Raw genomic sequence first — 26,984 nt, 5'->3', positions numbered from 1 at the left:
TCTCCTCTCTCTCTCTCTCTCTCTCTCCTCTCTCTCTCTCTCGCCTCTCCCTCTCTCTCTCGCTCTCCTCTCTCCCCTCCTCTCTCCTCTCCCTCTCTCTCTCTCTACTCTCTCTTCTCTCTCTCTCGTCTCTCTCTCTCGCCCCTTCCTCTCTCCTCTTTCTCTCTCTTCTCTTCTGTTCTATCCTCTCCTCTCTCTCTCTCTCTCTCTCTCTCTCTCCCTCTTCTCCTCTCTCTCTCTTCTCTCTCTTTCTCTCCTCTTCTATCTCGTCGATCTCCTCTCTCCTCTCTCTCTCTCTCTCTTCTTTCTCTCTCTCGCTCTCCCTCTCTCCCTCTCTTCTCCTCTCTCTCTCGCGCTCCTCTCCTCTCTCTCTCTCCTCTCTCTCTCTTTCTCCTCTCTCTCTCTCTCCTCTCCTCTCTCTCTCTCTCTCTCTCTCTCCCTCTCCTCTCTCTCTCTCCTCTCTCTCTCTCTCGCTCTCTCGCTCTCTCTCTCTCTCTCTGAAATGTGATTATTGAGAAGGAAGGAAACAGGCTGCTCCCAGTCGCTCCAAACAGGCAAAGAGGGAAAACATATGGGGTAGGTTGAGCTGGAACTGTTAGGGTCAGCTGAGGGAATTAATCAATTTCAATGGAACGAGAACAAGATATTAGTAGTCACAACAGCATTGTAATGCCCCTTCTTCATTCTTTTGCTCAGCAAGGGCTTTTCATGCAAGGTGACATTCGAGATGTATCCATTCCAACAGCTGGGGTGTTGACTGAAGCTATCCAGATTTGGTGTTTCACTCGAGGGCACTTGGGCTGGAACCAGCTAACTTTATACACAGAGATGAAGTTTCCATTACAAACACAGAGTAACGTTTACCTAAGTTGTCTCACAAAACAAGGGTGGTTTGGATCCATACAGATCAATTAGCCTTTGTGTAGATGGTAATGCGATCTGATAGTTGGCTGAGATACTGTAGCTACACGCTAATATGAAATAGTGCAGGTAGGGACCATGTTTAATGAAACCAAACGCCGCCAGGTATTCAGGCTTGGGGAGGGTTACTCTGTCCATTGACATGTTGACATAGTATTCTATCCTGAGCTAAACAGATGTGAGGATTGGCTTTTAAACCAGACACCTGTTGCATTCTAGAATTCTCATGTGGATTCTTTCCCCATGCCCAGACCCACTTTTCATCATAACCTCTCTGGTGATTGAAACTTGAAGTGGAGCATCAGCTGCATACCTCAAACACACACCTTGGTCCTGTCACACACACACACTAACACACACACAAACCCACACACACCTTGGCCCTGACAGAGAACAGCAGCTCGTGATCAAAGTGGCGTGACAGCTGAATCATTGTCAGACGCGTGCCAAGCCTTGTAAAACGCTAGACTACTAAACCAATTGTGAATCCTGTCAGCGTCTGTGTATGTGTGCATGCGTTGGACGAGTCGGTCGGGACCAGAGAAGAAGGTAGAGAAAGAGAGAGCAGGGACAGAGGGAGAGAGGGGAGGTGAGAGGTGGGGGGCAGAGAGAGGGGGAGGGAAGAGAGAACAGAGCGCAGCTGGGCCCTGGACCTGGTCTCATCAAGCCCCCCTAAAGCTAAGGTGGATTCCTCCTACATTGTTTGTTTCTTTGCCAAACCTGGACAAAACTTATTACAAATGTTTTGATTTTCAAAATAACGTCTTGTCACTAAGAGTTAGCAGGGAGACTGCATAACAAGAAACATGGACAACATTTGTCACGCCCTGACCTGAGAGAGTCGTTTTTCTCTGTTTGGTTAGGTCAGGGTGTGACATGGGGTGGGCATTCTATGTGTTGTATGTCTATGTTGTTTTTCTTTATTGGCCGAGTATGGTTTCCAATCAGAGGCAGCTGTCGTTCCTTGTCTCTGATTAGGAATCATACTTAGGCAGCCTTTCCCCCACCTGTGTTGGTGGGTTATTATTATTTCTGTGTGTGTACGCCACAGTTGCGTTACATTTCTTGCTGTTTACCTGTTTATTGTTTTGGTTCGGTTTTCTTCAAATAAAGATGTGGAATTACCGGCACGCTGCGCCTTGGCTCATATATGACAGGGAATTTGAAGATAGAGAACGTGACAGAATAACCCACCACAAGAAGGCCAAGCAGTGTGCGCTGACTGGGAAGACGAGCTGGACCAGGGAGAATCAACAACAGAAGCCCGAGAGGCAGTGGCAATTTTTTTGGGGGGGGCACATGGGGAGATTGGCGAAGTCGGGGTTGAGACCTGAGCCAACTCCCAGTGCTTACCGTGGAGAGCGAGTGACCGAGCAAGAACCATATTATGCGGTGATGCGCACTGTGTCGCCAGTGCGCACTCACAGCCCGGTGCGCTCGGTGCAAGCTCCTCACAGTTGCCGTGCTAGAGTTGGCCGTGAGCCAGGAAGAAGTGTGCCGGCTCAGCGTTCCTGGTCTCCAGTGCGTCTCTTCGGCCCAGGTTATCCTGCGCCAGCTCTACGCACGGTACCCCCCATTCATCAGCACAAACCTGTTCATCCTGTGCCGGCGCTCTGCCCTTGCTGGGCTACAGTGACCATCCAGCCAGGACAGGGTGTGCCAGACCTGAGCTCCAGACCTCCGGTGCACCTCCACGGCCCAGTGTGCCCTGTGCCTGCTCTGCGCACCGAGTCTCCTGTGTGTCTCCCCAGTCTGGTGAGACCGGTTCCAGCTCCCCGTAGGAAGCCTCCAGTGATGATCAATGGTCCGAAGCCTCCAGTGACAATCCATGGCGCGAAGCCTCCAGTGATGATCCATGGCCCGGAGCCTGTAGTGATAATCCATGGCACGAAGCCTCCAGTGATGATCCATGGCCTGGAGCCTGTAGGGATGATCCATGGCACGAAGCCTCCAGTGATGATCCATGGCCCGGAGCCTGTAGGAATCAGCCATGGCACGAAGCCTCCAGTGATGATCCATGGCACAAAGCCTCCAGTGATGATCCATGGCGCGGAACCAGTAGTGATGATCCATGGCACAGAGCCTGCAGCGAAGGTCCCCTGTCCAGAACCTACAGAGACGCTCTCCAGTCCGGAGCCTCCAGCGACGCTCTCAAGTCCGGAGCCTCCAGCGACGCTCCCCAGTCCGGAGCCTCCGGCGACACTCCCCAGCCCGGAGCCTCCGGCGATGCTCCCCAGCCCGGAGTCTTCGGCGATGCTCCTCAGCCCCGAATCTTCGGCGACGGTCCACAGCCCCGAGTCTTCGGCGACGGTCCGCAGCCCCGAGTCTTCAGCGATGGTCCGCAGCCCCGAGTCTTCAGCGACGGTCCGCAGCCCCGAGTCTTCAGCGACGGTCCGCAGCCCCGAGTCTTCAGCGACGGTCCGCAGCCCAGAGTCTTCAGCGACGGTCCGCAGCCCCGAGTCTTCAGCGACGGTCCGCAGCCCCGAGTCTTCAGCGACGGTCCGCAGCCCAGAGTCTTCAGCGACGGTCTGCAGCCCAGAGTGTTCAGCGGCGGCCTGCAGCCCAGAGTCTTCAGCGGCGGTCGGCAGTTCAGAGCCTCCGGCGCTGATCCACGGTCTGGTTCCTCCGACGACACAGAAGCGGGGGGATTAGCGGGCGGTGTGGGGGCTACACCCCGAACCAAAGCTGCCACCATGAGTAGATGCCCACCCAGACCCTCCCCTATAGGTTCAGGTTTGCGGCCAGGAGTCCGCACCTTTGGGGGGGAGGTACTGTCACGCCCTGACCTGAGAGAGTCGTTTTTCTCTGTTTGGTTAGGTCAGGGTGTGACATGGGGTGGGCATTCTATGTGTTGTTTGTCTATGTTGTTTTTCTTTATTGGCCGAGTATGGTTTCCAATCAGAGGCAGCTGTCGTTCCTTGTCTCTGATTGGGAATCATACTTAGGCAGCCTTTTCCCCACCTGTGTTGGTGGGTTATTATTATTTCTGTGTGTGTACACCACAGTTGCGTTACGTTTCTTGCTGTTTACCTGTTTATTGTTTTTGTTCGGTTTTCTTCAAATAAAGATGTGGAATTACCGGCACGCTGCGCCTTGGCTCATATATGATAGGGAATTTGAAGATAGAGAACGTGACAACATTGCTGTTTTTGCTAACTCTGTAATTTCATTACGGGAAAAAGATAAGAAGTAAAACTCTCAGGAACACACACATACTGTACACACACAGGGCCCAGTGTGTCAGTGGTGGTATGAGATCCGCGTCCGTTTATTCAAGGTTAAGAGTGACACGCGAAGGAAGTGATGTGCTGCAGGCTCTCTTTATACTCTCTCCTCATAGGTCAGGGCTGCAGGCAAGCATCATAGGTCAGGCCTGCAGGCACTCCTCATAGGTCAGGGCCGCAGGCACTCCTCATAGGTCAGGGCTGCAGGCACTCCTCATAGGTCAGGCCTGCAGGCACTCCTCATAGGTCAGGGCTGCAGGTCACTCCTCATAGGTCAGGGCTGCAGGCAAGCATCATAGGTCAGGTCTGCAGGCACTCCTCATAGGTCAGGGCTGCAAGCACTCCTCATAGGTCAGGGCTGCAGGCAAGCATCATAGGTCAGGGCTGCAGGCACTCCTCATAGGTCAGGTCTGCAGGCACTCCTCATAGGTCAGGCCTGAAAGCACTCCTCATAGGTCAGGGCTGCAGGCACTCCTCATAGGTCAGGCCTGCAGGCACTCCTCATAGGTCAGGCCTGCAGGCACTCTTCATAGGTCAGGGCTGCAGGCACTCCTCATAGGTCAGGCCTGCAAGCACTCCTCATAGGTCAGGCCTGCAAGCACTCCTCATAGGTCAGGCCTGCAAGCACTCCTCATAGGTCAGGTCTGCAGGCACTCCTCATAGGTCAGGGCTGCAGGCACTCCTCATAGGTCAGGCCTGCAGGCACTCCTCATAGGTCAGGGCTGCAGGCACTCCTCATAGGTCAGGCCTGCAAGCACTCCTCATAGGTCAGGCCTGCAAGCACTCCTCATAGGTCAGGCCTGCAAGCACTCCTCATAGGTCAGGTCTGCAGGCACTCCTCATAGGTCAGGTCTGCAGGCACTCCTCATAGGTCAGGCCTGCAAGCACTCCTCATAGGTCAGGCCTGCAGGCACTCCTCATAGGTCAGGCCTGCAGGCACTCCTCATAGGTCAGGCCTGCAAGCACTCCTCATAGGTCAGGGCTGCAGGTCACTCTTCATAGGTCAGGTCTGCAGGTCACTCCTCATAGGTCAGGTCTGCAGGTCACTCTTCATAGGACAGGTCTGCAGGTCACTCTTCATAGGACAGGGCTGCAGGTCAGGTCAGACTGTACTGTACACAGCTGGGCTGACCTACTGTCTGTATCTGTCTGGAATGATCTCACACAACCAGTCAAACTTCCGACTCAGAAGGCTTCACATTATCATATTGCAAAATGAAGCAGTGAAATATTGGAGGGTGTTTCTCTGTATGTGAGCTTCCTGGGATTTGAAAAAAAGGCTGACCCGAAGCTCTATTTTTATCCTTTGAGAAGGGATGTTGAATTCACCTAGGAAGGAGTGACTCAGAGAGATGAGAGAGGATGGATTGAACTGAGCGAGATGGGGTTGAGAAAGAGGGAGGGATGAGAAAAAGATAGAGGGATGATTGAGAGAGAGCAATGAGAGAGACTGGAACACTATGACAAAAAATAATTGGAGAGGAATGACAGAGGGAGTAGGAAAAAAAGAAATGAGTCAAAACAGGGAAAAGAAAGTGAGTGAGAGATATGATGCGAGTGCTTAGCCAACAGAAGACGATCTGGGAGACGCTAGGCTTTGTTAATTCCCAGATGGCACTACGTGTGTGTGTGTGTGTGTGTGTGTGTGTGTGTGTGTGTGTGTGTGTGTGTGTGTGTGTGTGTGTGTGTGTGTGTGTGTGTGTGTGTGTGTGTGTGTGTGTGTGTGTGGTGTGTGTGAGTGTGTGTGTGTGTGTGTGTGTCCGTGCGATGTGGCAGTCATTACATTTTGTCATACAATCATTGTCATGCAAACATGAACAAGTGTAGCATCTCCACGCCTCCACACACACAAGCTGCTTATGGGTGCCTTTGGAACATCTACATTTTAATAAGTATAATAAATCAACTTGATATACACCATAACAATAAATCCATTATTTTTCTTAGGTAGGTCTAAAGAAACATTATGATATGAAGAAAATGTTTTCAGATTAACAGAATATGAGTTGTCCTACTGTATGTCATCAGGCTATCATAGGCTGTAGGCTTGTTCATTTAGCAGACATGATATGCTTATTTTATATTATATGATTTTATAGTAAGAATAGAATTGAACTTAGCTGAATAAAATGTAAAGGATATTTTTATCATTGCGCGTATGAAAGCTATGTTGAGCATACAAGTGATCATTTGAAACAGATCCTATAGGCTACGCTAGATTATTATTGTTATTTTGCAACTTTAATTGTTAATAATTCAAACCTTAGAATATCTTACAAATCAAAACATATCTGGGATGCATGATGCAGCTATAGGCTATTGATCATCGCAAAAAAAGCTTGTACACTGTTCTTTAACTCAGGCTGCACACACTGTTCTCTCCTCAATTGATCCTATTATCACCCATCAGACTATTCTCAATTTAATATTGTCTTTACTAATATGTTAAATTAGTTTTGATTTAGAATGGCCCATTATCAGATGTGCAGGAACAGGTGCAGGGGGAAAAAAATAGGTCATCCACCGATGCTCTGGAATAACGAATGGAGGCGCTGTCCCACCTGTTCGTTCGGATAGGCTACTTTGGTTTTTTCACTCCATGCATCAACCACTGTTTGAGGGGCATGCAGTCTCTCCCTGCTCAACAGCTGATATTCCACCCAAACTCTGTATGCTATGGGCTCCCCAACACTGTTCCTGCACATAACAAGTGCTTAATCAAGTGACATCTGTTCGGGAACATAGAAAGTAACATGTTTTCACAATGAAACATATTTCATTAAACTGTTGACAGCTCCTCTCTCTGCGTGCTTGAGCAAGTCATGAAGGAGAGAGGGGAAGTAGATGGAAACGCACAGTGGTGAAATATTCTGTAGCCTATTAATTATGAAAATATAAAAAATTATGAAAATACTAAAAATTCCCTGGGTACTACCAGGCTATTCAAAATCCGATAGAAATGTACTATTGAACCAACAGCATCGCCTAGGCCTATACTTTCTCTCTGAGACTCATGAATAGAAACTTTGGAGTGTAGCATAAGGTAACCAGTCCATCTAGTATGCATAATAATACAGTCCACACTCAAAGGTGATTACTTGAATATGTTTATAGGCTAACCAATTAAATACATTTTAAATCGTTTTTTTATGTTATTCTGCATGCGCTATGTATTGTATAATCATTATTTTAATTCTTTTTTTTTTCAAGCTTGGGCTCATATATATAGGCCTATGCATATGTGTAAGCTCCAATTATGCATATGAGAGCGCTGTCCATTTCATTAAACATCCACAATGACCATGTTTTCCACTCAGTTTCAACCTGCTGTTGAACTTCTTTCTTCAAATTGATCATCACAGTGAGCTGAGTTTTAAAAGCACAATACTGTGTTTGAGTGTTTGATGTGATTTTCGATTACATTGATGTCAGAGTGGTTAGAAGGACAATATAGCCCTGAGTTCCAGGCCATTGGTGAGTTGTATACTACCAACACATGGCCTGAGTGCATAAGAGGAGATTACCATGACTCAACAGTCATGTAGAATTTTACTGCTGTCATAACTCATGACTGGAGGTGTGGCGGTAATACGGTCACCACAACAGCCCTGTGTGTGTGTGTGTGTGTGTGTGTGTGTGTGTGTGTGTGTGTGTGTGTGTGTGTGTGTGTGTGTGTGTGTGTGTGTGTGTGTGTGTGTGTGTGTGCGTGCGTGCGTGTGTTTGGGGACACATCGTTGGCCCTTGGCCTGAGGGTGAGTTAAAAAACAACAACATTTGCTTAAAAACTGGCATTAAATGATCCTCCATCATTGTGACGTTGGAATAATGAATCAAATGCATTATTATTTGAATATTGAAAGGGTGTAGGCAACAGAGAAGGGCAGAGGGATGCAGTTTGAAGTCATGTGGAAGTGGTGCTGGAGATGGAGGCGTTGGGAGCAGGGGTGATGGGCAGGGGTGATGCTGTTGATGTTTGTATGCATCAGCCTGTTGTCTTTTGTCTGTGTATGTTTAGAAAAAAAGTTTGTTATGGTTGTTTGTTATCTTTGTGAATGACTCCACTCTGTCCAGGCCCGGTAAGATGGACTTAAAATTCAGAGGGCTATCGATTCTGATGAGTTTTCTCATGGAATTTTATCTGTTGCTTTATTGTATCTTAAAGATTAAACTGAATACTGTATTGTGACAAAAGCTGACTTCCTTGTGCTACAAGTTACTATATTCAGTACCAGCTGTACCAGCTGTGTTCTCACGATGGTCTCTTTGTGTTTCTGTGGTCTTGTTCGTTCTGCTGACCATGTTCTCACAGTTATTAGCGGTTTGTGGTCAGTGGAAGTCTCTCCCCATGTGTCTCCTGGCCTGGTCTCCTCAACCTCTCTTCCATACACTATCTGCCAGTGGTTCTGAACTGAAGCCTCCACCTCTCCCCTGTCTTTAAGGTTTGCTGCCAGTGGGTCTAAAGCGAGCATCCCATACCTGTACAGTCTCCCCTTTCCTCACCCCCTCCCTCCTTTCCTTTCCTTTCCCCTCTCCTAACCCTGCCAGTATGTCTGACTGTGCAGCCCCAGCCACTCCCCTGCACAGTGTCTGCCAGTGGCTCTGGTCTGGAGTGAGCAGCTCTCTCCCCTGCACAGTGTCTGCCAGTGGCTCTGGTCTGGAGCGAGCAGCTCTCTCCCCTGCACAGTGTCTGCCAGTGGCTCTGGTCTGGAGCGAGCAGCTCTCTCCCCTGCACAGTGTCTGCCAGTGGCTCTGGTCTGGAGCGAGCAGTTCTCTCCCCTGCACAGTGTCTGCCAGTGGCTCTGGTCTGGAGCGAGCAGCTCTCTCCCCTGCACAGTGTCTGCCAGTGGCTCTGGTCTGGAGCGAGCAGTTCTCTCCCCTGTACAGTGTCTGCCAGTGCCTCTGGTCTGGAGCGAGCAGCTCTCTCCCCTGCACAGTGTCTGCCAGTGGCTCTGGTCTGGAGTGAGCAGCTCTCTCCCCTGCACAGTGTCTGCCAGTGGCTCTGGTCTGGAGTGAGCAGCGCTCTCCCCTGCACAGTGTCTGCCAGTGGCTCTGGTCTGGAGTGAGCAGCTCTCTCCCCTGCACAGTGTCTGCCAGTGGCTCTGGTCTGGAGTGAGCAGCTCTCTCCCCTGCACAGTGTCTGCCAGTGGCTCTGGTCTGGAGCGAGCAGCTCTCTCCGCGTCCATCTGGCAGAGAGGCCTAAGTGTTGTTTATGCAGGGATGGAGAAATCTCTATGCTCCCATTTCCCCAGCTGTCCATAAAGCTAAATCATCACTGGACCGACCTCAGTTACAGTCACTGTCAGACTAGGGGCTCTATTCAATCCGTGTGGCGGAAGTTCAGCGTTACAGCGTGAGCAAAATGTAAAGTCAATGTTCCTGCATTAGTGGAGACTGCATTCACGGTAAACACTGCATATTTAATCTCAATCGGTTCAGCGATTGAGACTGAGTAGAATCCTAGGTCCTAGGCCTGAGTCTTCTGTTGGCACAGTATCCAAGTGAAAGAAAATGAAGCCTGGAATAAACATGGTATGAATCAATCACAGTTAGAAATGTAACTAGACAGCGTTTATTGCCTAATAGCTATAACATCACCCTATTATTTGGGAAAGCTGGTTACATTATGCAGCTCCCAACTCTACGTACTGTTACAAGCTTTAACACATAGGCCTAGTGGGCTTGTAGGAAATGTGGGTAGGTTTATTATCCTATACTCACTGTAAAGGATGCTTTGTGGGTGTCTTAGCTGATACAGTATCATGTTATGACTTGATTTGTTGTGTTATTGTGTAGTGTGTTGTTCATCACTGACAGGCGAGCTTTCTCTCTCAGTGTGATCCCTCAGGGTTTATCCCATGTGTTGATATGGCTGGCCTGTGAACGCATTGTGTTGTAATTAACAGGGAACTTCAAAAATGCTTTTGAGGATGATATGATGAACCTGAACTCACAAGGTGTGTGTGTGTGTGTGTGTGTGTGTGTGTGTGTGTGTGTGTGTGTGTGTGTGTGTGTGTGTGTGTGTGTGTGTGTGTGTGTGTGTGTGTGTGTGTGTGTGTGTGTGTGTGTGCGAGCGAGCGAGTGAGAGAGAGATGCGCTGTGTCCGAATATCCATACTTTTTGGTAATGCAAAAATAGAACGTTTTAAAGTATGTGCAATTTTGAAAATGTATTATCCTTTAAATGCCAGGATGTCATACTTATTTAGGCTGCACACTATTGAGGAAGATAATCGTCTTTTCATACCCACTTGTGTTTGACAGAATAGGGGACGCACTCCACAAAAATAAATGACTGGCAGGGAACAGGCGCAGTATGGACGATAAGTATGTTGATATTTATTGGTTAGTGCATATGTTTTTACTAAACATTATGCTGTAAATATTAGTATGTAGTATGATTGATTAGTACACAGTATGTTGTTTTAGTAAGTAGAAGGCAAGGCAGAGTTTGGACACAGCTACAGTGTGTGTTCGAGACCTGTTTAATGCTAGTATCATTTCTCAACACTGACTTGTCAAGAAGGGATTCAGCGGGCAGGCAGTGAAATGCATATGTGGACCATCTGGGTGATGTTATGTGCATATCCAGCTTTACATACCATGGTCACTGGCTCCACTGTTTTTCTCTCCCTGCATGTTTTGACAATTGCTATCCTCAGACATAATAAATCATGGACAGAAATGAGCAGGTATTTGTGTTTAAAGTGTGTGTGTGTGTGTGTGTGTGTATGTGTGTGTGTGTGTGTGTGTGTGTGTGTGTGTGTGTGTGTGTGTGTATGTGTGTGTGTGTGTGTGTGTGTGTGTGTGTGTGTGTGTGTGTGTGTGTGTATGTGTGTGTGTGTGTGTGTGTGTGTGTGTCTGCGTGCGTGCATGCGTGCATGCATGCCTGCGTGCCTGCGTGCCTGCGTGTGTGGGAGCAGATGCATGTGTTGGTCGGTATGAGAGATGGGTCTAGGGATATACTTCTGACCTTTCGTAGGGCTCAGAGCTGGCACAGCAACAGTGATATTCCTTTGGACCAGGATGAAAAAGTATCAGGATATTAGCATGTCAGAATCTCTTTCTCTCTCTCGTACAGAGCCTTAAGAAAGACTGTTGAGAGCTAATAGAAATGGAGAGCAGGAGGCTGTGTGGTCTGTTTGAAAAAGAAAAGAGCAACGGGTGACATACTGTATGAATTGAGGCATAAACAATTATGTCATTCATCGCAAACTCAATGAGTGGATATGTCATGACTCGTGACTCACGCTGCTCTGTATGAATGAGAACGGTAATCAAGTGTGATAACTTCTTTACATCAAGGCATGTGATTAGACAGATGTTGTCATGGTGAGATGGAGGATGGAGGTTCGTTGGGAGGGTTAGTTAGAAGAAGACGGCTCTGACGTTGTCACTGGGCATGTAAGTGCATATGTAAGCATATACTGTGTGTGTGTGTATGTGTGTGTGTGCATGTGCGCGTGCGTGTGCGTGTGGTGTGAGTGGACGTCGCTAGGCAGGACTCGGCTAGGTTAGGCTTGGCCCGGTGGCTTCGCTGTAATCGTTTTACAACGGCCTGTAAATTGGAGCCATTCGAAAGAGCTGCTCGCCCCCACAGAGTGTGTGTGTATGTGTAAATGTGTGTCTTGGTGTATTTGGGTGTGTATTAGCTAGATTGTGCAAAAACGTGCATCGATGCCAGGCTCAGCACAGAGTATCCATCAACCACAGGACAAACAAATCTGAACCCGGACCAATTCTTATAACGACCAAATGAAAATAATGATCCTCAACAACGTTGGAAAACCAGGAAATAGGCTAGGCGGGCCCAAAAAATGCCTCCAATTTCTCCAGCTTTTATTCCACTCGTTTGGGCCTGGACACTGGCCCGAAGGCATCGACACAAACTGAATGAGAGCTGCCCAAGAGCCCTGGGCCTGAAACCACCCCCACCCGACCTGTTTGTAGAAGCCGAAACTCCCTAACAGTTCAGTAGTTGGGGTCCTCTGGCAGGGACAGGGCTTTGGGACCTCTCTCTGACAATGACTCCATGGAAAGGAAGGAGAAAACAAAGGGCTCATCGCCGACTCAGAGCCTGGCTTTTTGTCACCGACCAGGGGAGTGTGTGTGTGTGTGTGTGTGTGTGTGTGTGTGTGTGTGTGTGTGTGTGTGTGTGTGTGTGTGTGTGTGTGTGTGTGTGTGTGTGTGTGTGTGTGTGTGTGTGTGTGCATGCAAGTGTGTGTGTTTAATTAGTCCAGCATGCGTCTTAAATCCACTCCGCATAGCTGCTTCATGACTGACGGCTTGGAAAACCTGGAAGTGACAAGGAGCAGGGGAGGTCACCAGAGGGAGAGAAAGGGGGATGAAGGAGGAGAGAAGAGAGATGACGGGGGGAGCTATGGCGTGCTCCACTCACGCGATCTGGAATCACTGCAATACCTAACGTCACTCCTCTTTGTTCTGATCCAACATCATAGTGCGCTACTAACACAAGAATGCACCATACCCAAATGAGCCACTATATCATCCTACATCATGATCATTTGATTACTGATACCATCGGCTGTAATGACAGTGAAAGACATCTATTATGATGTGTACTGGGCCTATAAAGTGGAGGCTGGGGGCTGGAGTCCATCTGTCAGTAACAGCTAACCACAGACTCTCCAAGGACATGAGAGCGGATTGTAGCTTTAATGATATAGACATCCACAGGATTTCAGACTCACGCCTTATCAGAACATCAGAGGACAATCTCAGACTATCTCACTGGCAGTGTCATTATCAGTGTTGGTATTAGATCATGCCTGACTGTATGCCTGGTTATCCTACCGTATCATCTGTCCACATTCTCTATCTAATCTATTACGACTGGGCAGCTCAATATTCTCAAACAGACACAAACCCAGGGCTGGGAAAGTAGAAACCTATAGTGTCCTGTATGCTAGCTCCGTTAGGCTCCACACTAATAATCTCTGGCTGCAGTCTCACACTTATCATTTTCCGGAGGTAATTCTACTCCACTGGAGAGAGAGGAAGAGGGCCCAGAGATGTCCTGGCTCTGAAGCTCCTATCCCAGGTCTCGCTCTCACCACCCCACCTGCTGTCAGTTACTGTGGAACCTTGCCATGGAATTCTCCACTCTCTTAAATTAAACCCCTCACCAGCCCCAGCTGGTTCCTGAGAGAGAAAAGAGAGGGGGGGGGGTAGACAGGAGGGAAGAGACAGGGAGAGAGAGAAGAGAGAGGGGGGAGTAGACAGGAGGGAAGAGACAGGGAGAGAGAGAGAGAGAGAGAGAGAAGACAGGCTGAAAGATAAAGTGTAGGGAGAGTGGATCCATCTTTCTTTTGGCTCCCTCTGCCTGCTCCTTTTAACTCAACAAGCCTGATGTGCAGAGCCACTGTGACCTGACCTCACCAGACCAGACTAGACTAGATGATGGCGAGAGAGGGGGAGAGAGAAGGGGAAGGGAGGAGATGGAGAGAGAGAGATCTTAGAAATCTTGATTATTGGATTGCCTCACGTAAATTGTACGGTTGCAAGAAAAAGTATCTAAGCCCTTTGGAATTACCTGGATTTCTGCATAAATTGGTCAGAAAATTGTATCTTATCTAAGTCACATCAGCAGACAAACACAGTCTGCTTAAACTAATAACACACAAACAATTATGTTTTCATGTCTTTATTGAACACACTGTGTAAACATCCACAGTACAAAAAGTATGTGAACTCTTGGATTTAATATCTGGTTGACCCTCCTTTGGCAGCAATAGCCTCAACCAAACGTTTTCTGTAGTTATAATCAGACCTGCAGAACGGCCAAGAGGAATTTTGGACCATTCCTCTTTACAAAACTGTTTCAGTTCAGCAATATTCATGGGATGTCTGGTGTGAACCACTCTCTTGAGGTCATGCCACAGCATCTCAATCGGGTTGAGGTCAGGACTCTGACTGGGACACTCCAGAAGGCGTATTTTCTTCTGTTGAAGACATTTTGTTGTTGATTTACATTGATTTGTGTTTTGGGTCGTTGTCCTGTTGCATCACCCAACTTCTGTTGAGCTTCAATTGGTGGACAGAAAGCCTTACATTCTCCTGCAAAATGTCTTGATAAACTTGGGAATTCATTTTTCTGTCAATGATAGCAAGCTGTCCAGGCCCTGAGGCAGCAAAGCAGTTCCAAACCATGATGCTCCCTCCACTATACTTTACAGTTGAGATGAGGTTTTTATGTTGGTGTGCTGTGCCTTTTTTTCTCCACACATAGTGTTGTGTGTTCCTTCCAAACAACTCAACTTTAGTTTCATCTGTCCACAGAATATTTTGCCAGTAGTGCTGTGGAACATCCAGGTGCTCTTTTGTGAACTTCAGACGTGCAGCAATGTTTCTTTTGGACAGCAGTGGCTTCTTCCGTGGTGTCCTCCCATCAACACCAATCTTGTTTAGTGTTTTACGTATCGTAGACTCATCAGCAGAGATGTAAGCATGTTCCAGAGATTTCTGTAAGTCTTTCGGTGACACTAGGATTCTTCTTAACCTCATTGAGCATTCTGCGCTGTGCTCTTGCAATCATCTTTGCAGGACGACCACTCCTAGGGAGAGTAGCAACAGTGCTGAATTTTCTCAATTTATAGACAGTTTGTCTTACCGTGGACTGATGAACATCAAGGCTTTTAGAGATACTTGTGTAACCCTTTCCAGCTTTATGCAAATCAACAATTCTTAATCTTAGGTCTTCTGCAATCTCTTGTTTGTGGCATGGTTCACATCAGGCAATGCTTCTTGTGAATAGCAAACTCACATTTTGAGAGTGTTTTTTATAGGGCAGGACAGCTCTAACCAACATCTCCAATCTCGTCTCATTGATTGGACTCCAGATTAGCTGACTCCTGACTCCAATTAGCTTTTGGAGAAGTCATTAGCCTAGGGGTTCACATACTTTTTCCAACCTACACTGTAAATGTTTAAAGGATGTATTCAATACAGACAATAAAAATACAATAATTTGTGGGTTATTAGTTTAAGCACACTGTGTTTGCCTATTGTTGTAATTCGGATCAAATTTTATGACCAATTTATGCAGAAATCCAGGTAATTCCAAAGAGCTTACATATTTTTCTTGCCACTGTATGTGGTAACAGAGAGGAGAGAATAGGAGGGCGCATTTGAGACACTATTGAAACCAGACCCACTGTTCTCCGTTACATGAGCTCTTCTCTTTTATCCGTACTGTAGCTACAGTGTCAGGGCTTTCAGAAGGATCGGACCAATACGCAGCGTGATCGTAGTTCCACATCTTTTAATAAATCGTGAAACTAATGCAATAAACAATAAACTTGAAATACAAAAACAAGAAAGCCGTGACGCAGAGCAGGCATACACTACTCACAAAATGAATCACCCACAAAACACCAGTGGGACAAACATCAACTTAAATATGGCCTCCAATTAGAGACAACGACAACCGGCTGTCTCTAATTGGAGGTCATGCCAAACAAAAACTAACCTAGAAATACAAAACAAGAAACTAAACATAGAAATACAAAAACGGACAAACACCCCCTGTCACGCTCTGACCTACTCTACCAAAGAAAATAACAACTTACTATGGTCAGGACGTGACATACAGACTCAGACCGAGAACATACACGATGACCTGAAGGCACCCGTTTGTTTTGCCAGTTTGTCTGGCCAGCTCCAGTCCAATGTTGATGTAGTATGTGATAGGAACATTGGTCCAATATGTCATTCATCACATTTTAATTTATGAAGAAAGTATGCTGTGCCCAATACACTAATTTGCTTCAAGAAAAACACCATATTCCACCTCACCAGGTACACATACTGTACAACTGACTGCACAGCTGCAACAACAAGAGATCCCTTCTGAATGGAAATTCTCTGCTAAACACGCTAACACGTTAAACCTATCTTGACACACCACACGTAGTGCCGTTTCAAACAGAGGGAAAGTGTGATGCATTAAACTGCATTATTATCAGTCACCTTATAATTTCCTGGCTCTGCAGCTCTCTCTCTCTCTCTCTCTCTCTCTCTCTCTCTCTCTCTCTCTCTCTCTCTCTCTCTCCTGTACAGGATTCTCTATCCTCTCTGTCTTGTATTTAAAGTCATTGACCTTTTCACGGCTTCTCTCTGTCTCGGGTCCGCTGCCAATTTGGTTTCCATTAGCCCTATGGTGTCTCTGCTGTAGCTCGCATGTCTCACATAGACAGACGGCCATTTTGGCTTACGTACACCATAATGACCTGTCAGTAATCTGCAAATTGAATGTCTAAACATCAACCAAGAAACAGTGTGTTTCACAGCTAGTCGAGGTCACGCCGACGGAGTTTCCATGTGTGCGGTTCATTACAACAAACAAACGTGGGTCTTGCAGTACACTCGCTTCCAACAAGTTAATGTGTGAGCTAAGACAGACATGTTTGTGTGAACTGACATACTGTAATAATAGGCCTCAGACAAAGGCCTGCTTCTTGGAGCTGACAGCTCTGAGTAAATATGACTAAAACAAAGGGCTTTTGTACTGAGCTCTTATGTGTCTCGGTGATACAATCTGTGGAAGGTTGCCAATCAGCAAGGGTCCGGACGGAGCATGTTGCTGTGTTCTCTTACCCTTAAAGAGAAAGAGACATGACTTTGTAGGCATTACGGTTACTGTAGCTTCTCTTTCAGCTGTTTTATAGAAGTGAGATCCAGTGATGTTGGAGCCAGAGAAAATGGAGTCCTGTGGTGACTGGGACGGCCTTGCTGTCTCTACTGTCTTTGAACCTGGTGTGAGAGTCTGCCCACTCCCTCTCTTTCTTATTCTCTTTCTCCTTGCCTTTCTCTCTCTCTTTCTCTCTCTCTCTCTCTTTCTCTCTCTCACTCACACACGCACACACATACGTTCCCTCTCAGGAAGAGTTGGTGGTGTCTGCCTTTCGTCTCCTGGTCTGCGATCAGAGGGTTCAGGGCAGCGTAGCAGGTGGCGGTCAACCCTGAGTGCTGAGCTTGTCTCACACAGCCAAAAGAGAAAGAGCGAGGCCGTATGTGTGTCTCTCTCTCACACACGTATACATACACACACACACACACACCTCAGACCCGTGCTCCTCTCCCAAACAGAGAGCTGCCAGTGAAACATTCCAACCCTGTGCTGGTCTTTTGTCTCCTCTGAAAGTTAGGAAAAACCAATAGCTTTGAGATAGACTGGCTCTCCAACCCCAGGCCAAGGGAGTGTACTTTACCATTTAGACTAATGTACGACCCTGTCTTGCCTCTTCTTCAACCTTGTGCTGCCTCCTCCTCATCACCTCCTCATTTCAAAGAATGTCTGTTGGTTGAGCAATGGAATGAGAAGAAGGTTTGAAGGAGGTGTATTAGTCCGAGGCTATTTAGCTTAGCGTCTGTCTCGCCTCTTCCTCCTCCTCATCACTTCCCCGCTTCTAAGAAGCCTGTCAGCTGTCGGTTGGACAACGGGAGGTGGAGGAGGATGAGGAGGAGGTCTGGAGGAGGTAGGATTAGCAGAAGGACATCTAGCTTAGTGTGGTGGGGATGTCAATGCCTTGGCAGGACGTTGCCCACGATTGTTTTGACTAGAGGATGAAACCCCACACCTCTGTCTTGTTCTATCGCTCTCTCCCCTTGCATTCCTCCACTCCTCTCTCCCCTCTTTCCTCTGCTTTCTGCAGACAGCTGGGCCATCTTCATAATCATCTCCCTCCTCTCTTTCCTCTTTCCTCTCTCCTCCCTCGTTTCTCAGACGCCTCACAGTTGGCTATTATTCTCACCCCCTTGTCACAGCCTACAACACCTCAAACCAAGACCAAACCAAGATCTCTTCTGGTCTAGTCTGGGTCTTTCACAGAAGTAATTTAATTTTAGCCTTTGATAGATTAAGATTATATGATTTTATATAATTCCCCAAACGTACAGCTTTACAGCCACACAGCTTTACAGGGATGTCCAGTATTTACATTGCAGGCCTGTATTGGGTCGTAGTCCACTCCAGGGGTGCATGCTTACACCTCATGCCGGTTCTCTCCACTTCATCAACCCAGTGCACTACGACCCCTGTAAAACGCAGTGGCCCAGCTACTGCTAATAGACTGTAAGAATCTTACTAACACTCCCAGTGACTTACTCAGTCCCCTACAGGACCCCTCTGGGCTGGAGGAGGTCATGGAGTAGGTCATGTTTACTGAGTAGTCATCTCAACACCCAAAACTTACGTGTGCTCTGGTCAGCTAGCTCCTCAATTTAACATTTTATTTGTTAACTCTGTCACAAGAGACTAACTGAGCAGAATAATGTACCTACTATCTACAGCGAGACTGCACTGCCTCCTTCCCAGGGCCAGAGACTGGGGCGACTGTTAACATATTTAATGCTGTTTAGGTCATGTTTTATCACCCTATTAAAAGTTAAGTTCACGACAGTAGGAGTGTCCATTAACTGAATTATTCTTACAGCTATTTTGTCAATGTCAGGGGTGGCTGGCTCCGTGTGTCTTCCTTAGTTATCTTGTCATGTGGAGGATGAGTTTTTTTGAGGGTCTTAGGCACTGCAATTCAGTGCTAGAGATGTCACTATAGATCCTGGTTCGCTTCCAGGCTGTATCACAACCAGCCGTGATTGGGAGTCCCATAGGGCGGCGCACAATTGGCCCAGCGTCGTCCGGATTTGGCCTGGGTAGGCCGTCATTGTAAATAAGAATTTGTTCTTAACTGACTTGCCTAGTTAAATAAAATAAAAATCTTACTGTCTGTAATTGAATGAATTGCAATGTGAGGGTTTAGCCACAGGTCAATGTCTGATTAAGGATTGTGAAATATTTAAAGGTGGCGAAAAGACAGAGCATTTCTCGCTGCCTGAGTTTCCCCCTGTTCCCCCTTCTTCTCCCCCGCCTCCCCCTCCTGCTGTTTTGTCAGCAATAAGAAACCCAAGCTGGAATATGACTTAATTTATGTATGATTACCATGTGGGAAGAATACTTTTTTCTCCCCATAGAGACTGTTGCTGTGTGCCAAAATCCTGTTGCCACTACAGAATAATTGTTCCTCTTAGCCTCTGACTCCTTCTAGTGGTCACAATCTGACATTACCACCACCAGCACTTCTGCAGACCTACTACAGTATATATACAACCAAGTCAAATCTCTATCTTCTATCCACAACCTATGCACTTCATGTGGATCTGAAATTATGTTGTTCACTAACCCTGCCATATACTCTCCCTTCCTCCCTCTCCTCTCTGAGGTTATGGAAACCTTGGTGCAGGTGGTGTTGGGGGTGGTGGTCTTGGTGGTGGAGGATATGGAGCTGGTCCTGGAGCCACCGGTCTAGGAACAGGAAGCTTTGGAGGAGGAGGATACGCTAAGCCTGGAGGTGCAGTAGCACAGTGTGACTTCAAGTTCTTGGATCACCAGTAGTACTGACCCTATGTCTTAGTGCTGTTCAAGCTAATATTATGCTAAATGACCACTTGGGCTACCCATCACTCTTGGCCATATTAGAGCGCTTCACAAAATGAGACACTGAGAGTGTTAAAGGGTTGGATTAATAACCCCCCACCGTCACTCTCCTCAGCTGGTTATGGAGGAGGCTCGCCGTATGGAGGCTCGACTTATGGAGGAGGTGGTGCTGGGGGCTTCTTCCCTGGAGGTGGTCTGGGACAGAAGGCAGGACCCAAACCAGGCTATGGGGCAGGAGCTGGACTACAACCAGGTACTGTACAGACAGAATAGATTCTCAAAGCCATGTTTCTCTACTGTACTTCTGTGGACCAGCATTGGTCTACGTCAGGTATTCCCAAACGCAATGCGAGAATAAAGACGACTTTCGAGGAGTTAGACATGTATAAAAGTAACAGATACCATTAATAAAAAGGGGCTAGAAGCGTCTTATACGGTGAGCTACCGAGTGGCTAGGACAGGCAAGCTCCAGACTATTGTGGAGGACTTCATTCTTCCTGCTGCTGCGGATATGGCTGGGACAATGCTGGGGGAAAAGGCCAAAAAAACTATACAGACAATGACTTCATCAAACAACACTGTTTCACAAAACATCAGTGACATGGCAGGAGATGTTTTGAAACAATTACTGCTTCGCATACAAGCCAGTGAATTCTATGCGTTACAGCTGGATGAATCAACTGACGTGGTGAGCCTGGCACAGCTCCTGGTATATGTACATTACGTTTATGGGAGGTCAATTAAGGAAGACATCCTCTTCTGCAAACCATTGGAAACCAGGACAACAGGAGAGGATATTTTTAAAGTACTGGACAGCTTTGTGACATCAAATGGACTTTGGTGGTCAAGATGTGTTGGCAAAAGCCGTGACAGGGAGACATAGTGGAGTGGTAACGCATGTGCAAGCAGTTGCTCCTGACGCCACTTGGGTAAACTGCAGCATCCACTGAGAGGCTCTTGCTGCCAAGGGAATGCCTGACAGCTTGAAAGACGTTTTGGACACTACAGTGAAAATAGTTAACTTTGTTAAAGCAAGGCCCCTGAATTCTCGTGTATTTTCTACATTATCCAATGATATGGGCAGTGACCATGTAACGCTTTTACAACAGACAGAAGTGTGCTGGTTATCAAGGGGCAAAGCATTGACACCTTTTTTTTAATTGAGAGAAGAGCTTAAAGTTTTCTTTACTGACCATCATTTTCACTTGTCTGACCACTTGCATGATGACAAGTTTCTCACACGACTGGCCTATCTGGGTAATGTTTTTTCTCACCTGAATGATCTGAATCTAAGTTTACAGGGACTCTCCACAACTATATTCAATGTGCTGAACAAAATTGAGGCTATGATTAAGAAGTTGGAGCTCTTCTCTGTCTGCATTAACAAGGACAACACACAGGTCTTTCCATCAATGTATGATTTTTTGTGTGCAAAGCTTACGGACAATGTCAAATGTGATATAGCGAAGCACCTGAGTGAGCTGGGTGCGCAATTACGCAGGTACTTTCCCGAAACGGACACAAACAACTGAATTCGTTATCCCTTTCATGCCCTGCCTCCAGTCCACTTACCGATATCTGAACAAGAGAGCCTCATCAAAATTGCAACAAGCAGTTCTGTGAAAATTTTATTTAATCAAAAGCCACTGCCAGATTTCTGGATAGGGCTGCGCTCAGAGTTTCTTGCCTTGGCAAATCGTGCTGTTAAGACACTGATGCCCTTTGCAACCACGTACCTATGTGAGAGTGGATTCTCGGCCCTCACTAGCAAGAAAACTAAATACAGGCACAGTGTCATAAACTTCATCGTCTGAAGAGGAGAAATCATCGGACCAATGTGCAGCAGGTATATTGCTCATCTTCGTATTTATTGAAGGCAAACACACTTAAACAAAAATAACGACGATAACAGTCCAGTAAGGTGCACAGACTAAACCGGAAACAACCACCCACAAACACAAGTGAAAACAAACACACTTAAATATGGCCTCCAATTAGAGACAAGGTCATTGAAAAAACACAACATAGAAATAGAAAACTAGAAACACCACATAGAAATAGAAAACATAGAACATAAACCAAAACCCCGAAACACACTAAACAAACACCCCCTGCCATGCCCTGACCAAACTACAATAACAAATAACCCCTTATACTAGTCAGGACGTGACACACAGAATGTGTGTGGAAAATGATTTAAGACTGAGACTCTCTACAATACAACCCAACATTGCAGAGTTATGTGCATCCTTTCAAGCACACACTTCTCATTAACCTGTGGTGAGTTATTCACCATTTTTGATGAACAAGTAAGGTTTTATATGTAAGATGGCTAAATAAAGAGCAAAATTATTATTATTATTATATTATTTGTGCCCTGGTCCTATAAGAGCTCTTTGTCACTTCCCATAAGCCGGGTTGTGACAAAAACTCACCTTCATTCTTATGTTTAATAAATCTATCGTATAGTCTGAGTGTGGCAGGCTTACAATGATGGCAAAAACAAAAAACATTTGCGAGTACGCTGACCCTGGTGCTAGAGGGTGTATGCAGCTGGAGGTTGAATGCTTGAAGGGGTACTGGACTATAACAAGTTTGGGAACCACTGGTCTCCGTGATAGTATTGCAATTTACATGTACATTTTAGTAATTTAGCAGATGCTCTTATCCAGAGTGACTTACAAATAGTGCATTCATCTTAAGATAGCTAGGTGAGATGTTTTTCAATATACATTTAGCAATATGTCAGAGCTATAAATCTTTGTTTCTTTCAGGCTATGGTGCAGGTGGACTACCCGGGGGTGGACTACAGCCAGGTACAGTACACACTACACAAGACAGGACAGATCCTTAGAGCTTTGTTTCTCAACCCTCATTCTGTGGGCAATCCATGCAGCGGTCCATGTGATCGATACTATAACTTACAAGTCCTCACGTTTTCAAGTCGTAGTTTTAACCAAAGCTGTACTCCAAAGAGGAGAACCATGGCTTGCCAGTCCCTGGTGCCAACATGTTTGAGAAACACAAGCCCTAGACTAGAGGGTTGTGTGAGTAGAGTCTGTATCAAAGAACACTTTATTGCCATTCAATAATGTTGCTATGGACTTCTCTGTGTTTTGGAAAGCTATAAAACAACCAAATACACATATATCACATCAAACTATAATCCAACCATATTGTTTCTGTGTTTCTCTACAGGCTATGGCGGTGGTGGATTACAGCCAGGTCTAGGTGAGTGGCATGGGTGGGCCATGTTGGCACCCAAGGTCCCATGACCTATTGAAATCCTACAGTCGCAGCGGTCATTTTAGAACTAGTGAGCTACTTTCTATATATACTGTACCTTCTGTATCTCTTGTTCACTGGAGCTGCAGGAAAGGGTCGCAAACCACCCAAACGAGGTTAGATTATATTCCCAATCGACTAGAGACACAAGAAAGCAGAGGTTATCTGATCTTAAAAGCACTCACTAACTGTAAAAACCTTAAATAACACATACGTTCGTGTGCTCACATGCTATGAGAAAATGTTTCACATCAATTGCATCCAAACTTTTGACATGATTTATAAATTGGCGTAGTCTAGATAGTTTAAGCAACAATATTGCCTGAACTACATTGTTTTAGAGTATGTGTGTACATGTTCAATGAAGGGTATCATGGCTTAACATTATGGAAAAGAGCCTGCGCTTAAATATTGGTTGGCAGTCGACAAGGCCCTCAGTCACAGGCCGATACAGCTCTTGTGCAATGCTCCTCAACCCTATCTTGACTCTTTTCATGGTATTCCAACAAAATAATCCCATTTCATCCAAACCCCTTTCAGATAGAACAGAACAGCAGCATTCCTCTCCATTATTTCTGTTGCCAGCCTTCCCTTGTTTCTCTGAATCTCCTCATTTGTTCACCACATACTAAAGGCACTGCGTAATGTCTGTTCCTTAGAGAGAAGGATTGGTGGATTTTAAGATAGAAAGAGAAGGTTAAATAAATAAATGAAAACTTTTCATCTGACTGCCAAGCCCCCAAGAGCCAGAGCTGACAGCTCATTTCCTGCGTAGGGAATAACCAAAGAGCCAAAGAAATAAAGCATTTGATGAGGCAAGATGAATGCCATGCATTATTTTGTTCGGTGTCCCAAATGGCACCCTATTCCCAACATACACTTTATACAGATTAGAGTACCATAGAACCTCTGCCTCTCAAAACAACTCTGGATAAAGATTAGCATTGTCCACATTCTTTGATCACTGTGGTGTTAATGATGATGATGATGATGATGACAAACTCAGGGGGACCTGGAGGCGCAGGAGCAGGAGCTGCAGTGCCTGCAGGAGGTAAGACACACACACACACAAAGCTCAAATCATGCCATCCAGTCCTACTTTTTTATCTCGACAATATTCAATGTTTTATCATTATCCTCTAGATGTTTAATGTACCTATGCTGATTCACAATAGTGACTGTGGACTCACTGTTATATGAGTAGTTGTAACTACAGTATGTAATGTCTCTCCCATGTGTCTCTTTCAGCACCTGTTATTCCTCAGACTGGACTACCTGGAGGTGGGCTGGGACCTGGTGCCGGAAAAGGAAAGGCTCCAAAAGGAGGAGTGCCAGGTGAGCGTGAGTTTATGTGTACAATATCTGATGAAGGCCATTGGATCCAGTATAAAATCATTGATTTTATTGATCTTTGCAGGTGTAGGGGTGCCTGGACTTTACCAAGGTGGCCAGGTGCCAGGACAAGGTGTGTCTCTTCTATTTTTCTCAAAGTCCACAGAACAAACCCACATGAATCACAATATATATCAAACAGAGTGTTTCACCATATCCTCCCCTCTGGGGCTTAATATAGATTGATGTAACTCAGGGATTTGCATGCTGTGATATCCATTCTAGGGTTGAATATTTTACAAAAAATTCTAACCTGATGCTACCTGAGCCTGATGAGCCATATATTAAATACATTTAATGAGCCCAAGCACCAAAAAGCCCATAGATGTAGCTAGCTACAGTGCATTCAGAAAGATTTCTACATTTTGTTACGTTACAGCCTTATTCTAACATTGACTAGGAAAAACATTTATTTAATCAATCTACACACAATACCCCATAATGACAAAGTGAAAACCAGATTTTTTAAATGTTATTTACCTTATTTACATAAGTATTCAGACCCTTTGCTATGAGACTCAAAATTGAGCTCAGGTGCATCCTGTTTCCATTGATCATCCTTGAGATGTTTCTACAACTTGATTGGAGTCCACCTGTGGTAAATTCAATTGATTGGACATGATTTGGAAAGGCACACACCTGTCTATATAACATCCAACAGTTGACAGTGCATGTCAGAGCAAAAACCAAGCTATGAGGTCGAAGGAATTGTCCGTAGAGCTCCGAGACAGGATTCTATCAAGGCACAGATCTGGGGAAGAGGACCCAAAAAATCCTGCAGCATTGAAGGTCCCCAAGAACACAGGGGCCTCCATCATTCTTAAATGGAAGAAGTTTGGAACTACCAAGACTCTTCCTAGAGCTGGCCGCCCGGCCAAACTGAGCAATCAGGGGAGAAGGGCCTTGGTCAGGGAGGTGACCAAGAAGCCGATTGTCCCTCTGACAGAGCTCCAGAGTTCTTCGGTGGAGATGGGGGAACCTTCATGAAGGATAACCATCTCTGCAGCACTCCACCAATCAGGCATTTATGGTAGAGTGGCCAGACGGAAGCCACTCTATGGTAAAAGGCACATGACAGCCCGCTTGGAGTTTGCCAAAAGGTACCTAAAGAACTCTCAGACCATGAGAAACAAGATTCTCTGGTTGGATGAAACCAAGAACTCTTTGGCCTGAATGCGAAGTTTCATTTCTGGAGTAAACCTGGCACCATCCCTACGGTGAAGCATGGTGGTGGCAGCATCATGCTGTGGGGATGTTTTTCAGTGGGAGGGACTGGGAGACTAGTCAGGATCGAGGCAAAGATGAACGGAACAAAGTACAGAGAGATCCTTGATGAAAACCTGCTGCAAACCGCTCAGGACCTAAGACTGGGGCGAAGGTTCACCTTCCAACAGGACAACGGCCCTAATCACACAGCCAAGACAACGCAGGAGTGGCTTCGGGACAAGTGTCTGAATGTACTTGAGTGGCCCAGCCAGAGCCCGGACTTGAACCCGATCGAACATCTCTGGAGAGACCTGAAAATAGCTGTGCAGTGATGCACCCCATTCAACCTGGCAGCGCTTGAGAGGATGGAATGGGAGGAACTCCCCTAATACAGGTGTGCCAAGCTTGTAGCGTCGTACCCAAGAAGACTCATGGCTGTAATTGCTGCCAAAGGTACTTTAACAAAGTACTAGGTAAAGGGTCTGAACAATTATGTAAATGTGATATTTCTGTTTGTTTTTTTATTTCTAAAAACCTGTTTTTGCTTTGTCATGATGGGGTATTGTGTGTCGATTGAAGAATTAAAAAACAATTTAATACATTTTAGAATAAGGCTGTAATGGAACAAAATGTGTGGGGGGGGAGTGAAGGGGTCTGAATACTTTCCGAATGCACTGTATATGCTCTCTTGAGTAAATAAATGAAACTTGCTCCAGTAGACTAATCTTGTTTAGTGTGAACTGTATTACTGTATTGTATTATATAAACCATGATAAAGCAGAAGAGAACATATGATTCTGGTGCAGCACACGTAGCCTACAAAGTTACAAGAATAGGCTAGAGAATTTTATTTTAACTTTGAAATATAATAGGGCCTATTTGTATAATTAGTATTTCCCTTAATGTTATTAGCCTCCCTCCACTTTCTCTCTCTGTTGTTGCTTCATTCCTTCCTCATTTTCAACAGTTAATTAAATAAGTGTTGTTTTCCTTATCTTCGTCATTCTAATGACATCCTTGAATAATATAGGACTAGAATTAGATGCAGAAGGCTTTCAATTCGCTTCACGAAGATTGAATGGTTATGGGTCTGAATAAGTAATTGCTAAAGCCTACCGCCATCGCGCATTCGCTCTCCTTTCAAACTACCCATGAGTTCTATTGGCTGCTGTACTTAACATTCAGCAAAAAAGAGCTTGTGTCCCTCTTCGAATAGTCTAGTAAAAATGTTTTTTAATTATGTCCAACAAGCTATTGTAGTCTAGCTTATCCTGCATGGGACTCCAAGAGCTAAGGAGCGTTTTTTAAGGAGAGAAGCCAGCGGAGCAAAGCTGCGTGCGTATTGCGCAAGAGATGGAGGATATAAATTAGAAGCTTATTATGCATAACCCATCATTAATTAGCTAAATATAAGGCTAATACTGCATTGAATTTATTACCTGAAAGAGGTAGGCTAGGACATCTTTATATAGGGCTATATATCAATCTAGAACAGGATAGTTTATT

General features: G+C 45.9%; 1 protein-coding gene across 1 annotated transcript in view; it reads left to right on the top strand.

Annotated features, from left to right (window-relative positions):
• The window catches only part of LOC115206290 (elastin), an 87,253-nt gene that overhangs the window by 29,110 nt on the left and 31,159 nt on the right, over positions 1-26,984 (top strand). The window contains exons 6-12 of the mRNA XM_029773075.1: positions 19,381-19,509; positions 19,711-19,848; positions 22,370-22,411; positions 22,794-22,826; positions 23,887-23,931; positions 24,129-24,215; positions 24,298-24,345. Coding sequence (XP_029628935.1) covers positions 19,381-19,509; positions 19,711-19,848; positions 22,370-22,411; positions 22,794-22,826; positions 23,887-23,931; positions 24,129-24,215; positions 24,298-24,345 — 522 coding nt within the window. The remainder of the gene's footprint in view (positions 1-19,380; positions 19,510-19,710; positions 19,849-22,369; positions 22,412-22,793; positions 22,827-23,886; positions 23,932-24,128; positions 24,216-24,297; positions 24,346-26,984) is intronic.

The sequence above is a fragment of the Salmo trutta genome, chromosome 13 (genome assembly GCF_901001165.1).
Source record: "Salmo trutta chromosome 13, fSalTru1.1, whole genome shotgun sequence".
Taxonomy (NCBI): Eukaryota; Metazoa; Chordata; class Actinopteri; order Salmoniformes; family Salmonidae; genus Salmo; species Salmo trutta.
Note: the sequence above shows the minus strand (reverse complement) of the source record. Positions and strands in the feature narration are given on the sequence as shown.